Source organism: Octodon degus, unplaced genomic scaffold (assembly GCF_000260255.1).
Source record: "Octodon degus isolate 3935 unplaced genomic scaffold, OctDeg1.0 scaffold00076, whole genome shotgun sequence".
NCBI classification, from domain to species: domain Eukaryota; kingdom Metazoa; phylum Chordata; class Mammalia; order Rodentia; family Octodontidae; genus Octodon; species Octodon degus.
The window spans coordinates 7401336-7408513 of record NW_004524652.1 but is presented as its reverse complement, the minus strand read 5'-3'; the positions used below and the strand labels follow the sequence as shown (position 1 = coordinate 7408513).

The following is a 7178-nucleotide window of genomic DNA, read 5'->3' as shown; positions in this document are numbered from 1 at the left end:
AAAACCAAATATTAACAGGCCAAGGGGTATTCTTACCTTGATTTTTAAAAATAGTCTTATGTATTTATTTACTTTTATTTTATTTTTTGCAGAACAGGGGATTGAACTCAGGCCCTTGCATTTGCCAGGGAACTGTTTATTCTACTGAGCCATGTCTCAGGCTCCATAAGCAAATTTTTTTTTTTTTTTTTTTTGGTGGAACCAGGGATTGCAACTCAGACCCTTGCACTTGCCAGCCAAGTGCTTATTCTACTGAGTCATCTCCCCAACCCTATTTATTAATTTATTTTTAGTGGTACCAGGGATTGAACTCAGGACCTTGTGCTTGCCAGGCAAGTGCTCATTCTACTGAGCTGTCTCCCCCAGCCCCTTTTTATTTATTTATTTGGTACAGGGTCTCACTATGCACCTTGGACTTGTAGTAATCCTCCTGTATCAGCCTCCCCAGCACTCTGATTACAGGTATGCACCACCACACCCAGTGTCAGTGGCTGGTGCAGCATGCAGTACTAGGGATCAAAGTTGGGTCCTTACACTTGCCAACTTGCCAGGCAGGTACTTAGACCACCAAGCTATCTCCCCCGTTTTTTTGTTTGTTTTTTCCAGACAAGGTGGTGTAGGATGGCCTCAAAATGGAAGCGCTCCTCCTGCCTCAGCCTCTGAGTGCTAAGATCATAGGCGTGTGCCTACACTCTTAGCTTTGTTTTCCAGTAAGGATTTTGCCACACTTAAGAAATGGACATGGGACTACACAAACCAGCAGAAGAGACCACCTTCACAGCTGGAATAAACTGTCTGCAGGACATTTTTTTTCAGTCACAAATGCCTCAGCTCCTTGATGGCATTCATCTGCATCACACAGCACCCAGCAACAACCCTGTCAGCATTCTAATTAGCCACATGACCCTGACAGATCACCCCGTCTGGGAGCTCAGCAACCCCACAAGGTGACCAGGCAAACATATCTCACTGGCAGTCTCAGGAGTCACATCAGATCCCAGACGGGCTTGCTTTAGCTAGGAATAAAAGAAGAGCGACCCTGGAGGCCTGTCCGGGTTGTGCCGCGGCTCTCTGCCCTCTGCTGTCTTCCACATTTCCTGCACTGAACCTCAGCAGCCTCAGTTTCTTTATCTGAAACGTGAGGCTGTGGATCTGCTAAAGGTACTGCCTAGATGCGCACTCTAGAGTCTTACATGAGGCCCTCTTGGGGCACGGGCACACAGAAATGGTAGCTTATGTCTTTTTCCTCTATTCTTTTTTTTTCTTTTTCCTAGTATCATGGATTGAGTTTAGGACCTTGAGCTTGCCAGGCAGGTGCTTATGCTGCTGAGCTATCTCCCCGGCCCTTTTAATGTTTTTGAGACAGGGACTTGCTATGCTGTTCAGGCTGGCCTTGAACTCTCTATGGCCTCAATTACTGGCATGCACCACTACGGCTGGCTTCCAAAGCCCATTTTTAGCCTCTGTGCTTCAGCTTCTTGTCCTAATATTTTTCTTAGTTTTCTTGCCATGCCTGTAAAGCAGAATGAAAAAAAATGTACTCAACTTTGAATTATTTAGGTCTCAAATATATGCTTCCTGTGAGATCCCCTTTTTGCTGGGCTTTTGAGCTTGTTGGCCTACGGTGTTACTGCTTTAGCTCAACACACCTCACTTCTGCAAATCCTGTCCCACAAGGGCAGCAAAGGGGAACAGATGTGCTAAGCCCTTTCTGCAATGCACTACTAGGCCTAGTCCTCCTGAGTGGAAAAGGCAGCACACCACTTTACAGACCTGGGGGATCCTGGAGGCTTTGAAACATGCCTAAAAATTCCTTGATGCTTCTCCCCACAAGCACAGAGCTGGGCTGGGGATGCAGCTCAGCAGTAGAGCACTTGTCCAGATGCACAAAGCCCTGGATTCCATCCCCAGTACTGCAAAAAGTAAGAGAGAGGTACAGCTAAATTCCCATCCCTGAGTATGGGTTAGACTCATTGGTAGAATGTAGCAGAACCAAACGGTGTGTCCCACCCGGTGTGATGGCCTGTGCCTGTAATCCCAGCACTCGGGAGGCTGAGGCAGGAAGATGCTATGAGTTTGAGGCCAGCCTGGGCTACACAGTGAGTTCAGGGCTGGCCTGAACTGCATAGCAAGACCCTATCTCAAAAAAAAAAAAAAAAAAAAAAAAACAGATCAAACACAATGAGCCTTCAAAATCAGGTTGTAAGAGGGGCTTGTCCTCCTCCTTGCTCTTTCTCAAATGAGTCACTCTGGAGAACTATCTGCCAGGCCATGAGGACTCTTGGGCAGCCCTGTGGAGAGGAGCTGAGGCCTCCCGCCAACAGCCACTCAAGGCTGGAAGGAGAAGCAGGCCCTCCAGCCCTCCCTAATCCTGTTTCCAGATGAATCTGGCCCAGTTCTGAGGCTGAACACAAGCTCCTGAGAGACCCAGAGCCACTCAGGAAAGACACATCCAGATCTCTGACCTACAGAACCTGAGATAATCTTTGCTGCTTTAAACTGCTAACATTTTTCCAGGCACAAAATCCCAGCACCTGAGAGGCTGAGGCAGGAGGATCACTGGGGCTCCAGACAGTGAGCTCAAGGCAAGCCTGGACTATGTAGCAAGACCCTGTCTTAACTGTCGCCAAATAAATAAAATAAAAATTGAGCTGCTAAAAAAACTTTTTTTTTTTTTTTTTAATGCACAGAACTGGGGATTGAACTCAGGCCCTCGCACTTGCCAGGGAAGCACTTATTCCACTGAGCCATCTCCCGGCCTCAATCCTTTTTTTTTTTTTTTTTCCAGAACCAGGGATTGAACTCAGGCCCTTGTGCTTGCCAGGCAAGCACTTATTCTACTGAGCTATCTCCCTGGCAGCATACACCACTGAGCCCAGACTCTGCCCTGCTCAGCCCTCCCTGAAGGCGGGGGCTGGAGCAGCATGCGGTGCTGGGGATCAAAGTGCGGTCCCTGCGCTTGCCTAAGCTTGCCTAAGCAAGCACTTTAGTCTGCTGAGCTATCTCGCTGGCCCCTAAACAAACTTTTTTAAGGCTGTAAAGTTTTAGGGTCATGGTTATGCAGCTGTGTATAGTGTAACACCCATGTTATCCCAGCACTTGGGAGGCTGAGGCAGGAGGATCACTGTAAGTTTGAGGCCAATCTGAGCTACACAGCAAGTTCAAAACCAGCCTGCATTACATTGTTGAGACTCCCTCCCACTCCCTTTCCTCCCAAAAAACATGGATACTCTTAAAAATACTCGTCACTGTTCAGGCAGGGATAAAAATTTCCTGAGAGAAGCAATTCTGCAGAAAGGATTTCTGCAGAACAGAGACTGATGGAGAAGGGGCAAAGGCGCAAACGCGAGGTGACTTTGCTTTCAAGCCACCCACGCTGTCATTCTCCTTTCCTTCATCCTGCTGTTTCCTAGCACTAAATTGTGTCACTCCCTCGTTGGCTTACCTGTCTCTCTCCCCACCACAATCTATGCTCCAGGAGGCCCAGCCCTGGCTTGATTCACCAGAGCTTACCAACCACTTGGGGCCCTGTCTACCTGCAGCTAACACATTACCATTCTCTACGTAAACCTTCTGTCTCCCGTGGAAGAGGCAAACCCTCTTCCCCACACCGCCCTTTCCCTGCCTTAAGTATCTCAGCTGAAACCCATTAAAATTCCTAAGCCCTTGACCACAATGGAACAGCATAAACCCCAGAGCCATGGAGAAGCCCAGCACCACTGCTGGTCACACACCCACCATGCCAGGGAGCCGGCGGGTTGGGGAGCCCCAGCTGCCCCGCTTGGCAGGCGCCTCCAGCTAGGGAGCAACATGATTTCCAAAAACAATGTCATTTTAATTAAATTCCGCAGAACTATTCCAAGGCCCCCGAGGACTCCATCATAGTGGGATTTGTTACCTGGCTTATGAATATTTGAAAGCTGCATTCTTTTCAGCTGAACAAATGAACTATTTCTGAGGTGATGGTTTCCCCCCTAAGGAGGGTTGAGCACCATGACAAGTGCCTGCAGCCACGGCTGGAGTTTGTAAATCTAGTTGCCAAGTGATGCAACCAATACCTCAGTCAGGCGGCCCTAGAAAACAGATGCGTGAGCCCTGTTTCGGCAATTAAAGTCAACCCTAAGTGGATCTTTTGATACCTACAGGATCTTCACAACTTAAAGGACTCTTGTAGTAATGAACACAAGACACCAGTACCTCAGAAAGACACCCAGTGGGTGCCATTTGCCCCAAAGGGCCATCTTCTCCCCACCTCTCCTCTCAAGGCCTTCTTCTCCGTCCCAAACAGTGGCCTCTTGGCCTCCTGTCTGCCAACCCCACCCTCGTCAGTCCCACAGCAGCAGGAGGATTTGTTGAGCAAACCTGAACACATCCTGCAACACATGAAATCTCAGGAAGGCTTCCAGCTGTTCTCATGGGAAACTGGAGCGTCAGCTTCTCGGTCCTCCTTTACCTTCCATAAAGAGCCCTGAGCCCATGTGGCCCCAGCTACGGATGCAACCCTGACCTTCCTGAGCAGGTGAGAAAGGTCAAGGAAAGCCACCAAGCCAGGGACTGGGTTACTATCCATGTCCCCCACTGACTGTACCCCACATCGTGGGGGCAGGGACCGCCTCAGGTTACCCCCCTATCTAGCCAGTGCCCAGCACCAATCGGGTGCTTAGAACATATTGCTGAATGAATGAACGAGTCCATGAGACCCATTCCCCCCTCCCAGCTTCACCCTTGTGTACTTTCTTTCCTCCTCTCTCCCACAGCCTCCCATTTATTGCCATCTAAAGGTCAGGTTACATGTCCCCTCCTGGCAACACCAGTCCAGGATTCTTCCGACCCTATCTCCCACTCTGTGTGTCTCCCTCTGCCCATCAGATCAGAGCCAATCTGGCCTGTGACCTCTAGCGGGCGGGGACCCTTGGTCTTGTTCATCTGCTCTCCTCCCCAGCCCAGGGCTCTGAAAATCTTGCTGCAATTAAGTCAGAACAGAATAGGATTGGAAGCAAATCCCACTCCCTGCCCTCCCCACCGGGAGTTGGGTCTCTGCCTTTCATGCAGCCCAGATCCAAGAGTTGTACACAGGTTCAGCTCGTGGGGAGGGAAAATTTCTGGGAAATAATTAAACAGAGGCTGAAAGTAAAACCCCGAGAAGCCCAGAGCCAGCCCTGGCCTCCCTTACCAAGCCTGGCACATGGTCCGCACTCAGCACACACTGCGCGGAGGCTGAGGGGATGGAAAATGCACAGCTTGAAGCTCCTGGGCCATGGCTGGCAGCTGGCCTGGATCATACTCTGCCGCCAACACCACCACCAGCTCCTGTGAGAAAACCTAAGAGCTGGGCCTGACCCGGAAAACCCAGCACACCTCTAATCCTAGCACTCAGGAGGCTGAGGCAGGAGCACCATGAGTTCAAGGTACCCTGGGCTTCGCAGTGAGTTCGAGTCCAGCCTGAACTACCTAGCTAGACTGTCGAAAGGAAGAAAACCTAAGAGGGCCAGGGACAGTGGGAGTCCCAAAGGTGACTGACTTCCTACCCCCGAGGATCCAGGCAGACCCACGCGAAACCATCAGTCCAGGGTCACACTGCACAAGGTGAGGCCTTAGCTACCTTCCTGGCCCTGAGCCCGCCTGACCATCAGACACTCCCAGTAGGGCTGCTCGCCCTGGGTGCTGCTCAGGAGAGGTCCCTCTGAGTTGGAGGTGCCCAGTCTCAATGCCCAGGGAAAGAGACACTTCAAGCCATTCTATCTCTTGTCAAATCCATATTCCCTGAAAATGCTCACTCCTGGTACTCGCTGTCATATGGGCAAAACAGACCCAGAATGCAAGTATGCACTAGCATGTACACACACACACACACACACACACACACACGCTGATTCTTGTGCTTACATGCACACACACATGCACACATGCACACTGATTCATGGGGAGGTGTCTCCCATACCTCTGCCTGCCTGGACTGAACATGTCCCCAAAGGGAGCTGTGGGGACACCCCAAGTCCAGTTGTAGGCCAGAGCCCTGTCTTCCAGGTAACAAGATGCCAAGAAGCCTGGACCAGGGCCTGGCCCTCCCATCCCTACTGTCCCCTTCAGCTCGGAGGGGGCTGGCTGCAAAGCGCCACTCAAGCCCATGGTCCAACCCCCAAGGCTGGGGCCACAGCTCCCAGCCTGTCACCAGCCAGGCAAGTCTTACTTCTTCACTTTGGGGTACTTCATCTCTGCAATGGCGTTGGTGGCCTCTGTCTGCTTCTCCTTCAGGTGCTGGGGCCACATATTGTCCACCCAGTCCACCAGGTCCACCTGAAAGCAGGCCACCATCAGCACTTGTGGCCTCCACTGCCAGGCCAGAGCCCAATATCCCCTCTGCCCCAGAAGTCCCCGCAGGCCTTGAGCTGGACTGCTGCACCCACTGCCTCCACCCGCACAGGAGTCCCAATAACCTGCCCGCCCCCTCCTTTACTCCCCGGGAGACCAGTTCAGGTCAGCCGCCTAGTTCAAGTGATAGCCCAGAGCCAGGGAGACAGGTAGGTGACAGGTGTTGCAGAGGGGCCCTGGCCGGTGCCTACCACAGTGGGACGCTTGACCAGGTGCTCCAGCTTTGTGTGGCTGAACTCGAGGCTGATGACGTTGTACAGCTTGTCCCGCTGTGCCTCGGGCGTCTCGTAGTAGCGCACGAACTGGGACATGCTCATCTCTGTGCCCTTCTGGGTGTTCACGTCCATCACATCCACCAGCCGCCGGCTCCCTGGAGGCAGAACCAACACCACACTGTCTCCAGCCAGCTCCGGGCACAGACCCCACTGGAGACAGCCACAAAGCGACACCTATGCGCCCTACAGGTTTTCCCAGTGCTCTCGCTTCTAGTCCACATTTGCTCATTGACCTTCCTTGCCCTGTAGGGTCTCCTCACCTGACCTCCCTCTATCCTGTCTGTCCTCCATCATGGTGGCAGTCTACTGTCACCACTCTGAGGTACCCTCAATGGCCTCTGTTATGGTTTGTGTCTAGTTGTCCCCCCAAAGCCTCATGTAGTCATGGGGTGAGGACTTCTAGAGTTTGTGTCAACTCATGATCCACTGGGATTATGTGTGATCCAAGGCTGGGATTATGGGTCTTAGTACTGCTCGGATTACCCATAGGTGGGTAAATACTGGGAAGTACCCATAGGTGTGAGTACTTCC

At 51.7% G+C, this 7178-nt stretch overlaps 1 protein-coding gene across 9 annotated transcripts in view; it reads right to left on the bottom strand.

The window, feature by feature from the left end:
- Positions 1 to 7178, bottom strand: part of Kdm2b (lysine demethylase 2B) — a 153893-nt gene that overhangs the window by 88158 nt on the left and 58557 nt on the right. For all 9 annotated transcript variants that reach the window (XM_023720646.1, XM_023720647.1, XM_023720648.1 and 6 more), the window contains 2 exons: positions 6564 to 6742; positions 6191 to 6297 (listed from right to left, as the gene is read on the bottom strand). In XM_023720646.1, the coding sequence (XP_023576414.1) occupies positions 6191 to 6297; positions 6564 to 6742 (286 nt within the window). The remainder of the gene's footprint in view (positions 1 to 6190; positions 6298 to 6563; positions 6743 to 7178) is intronic.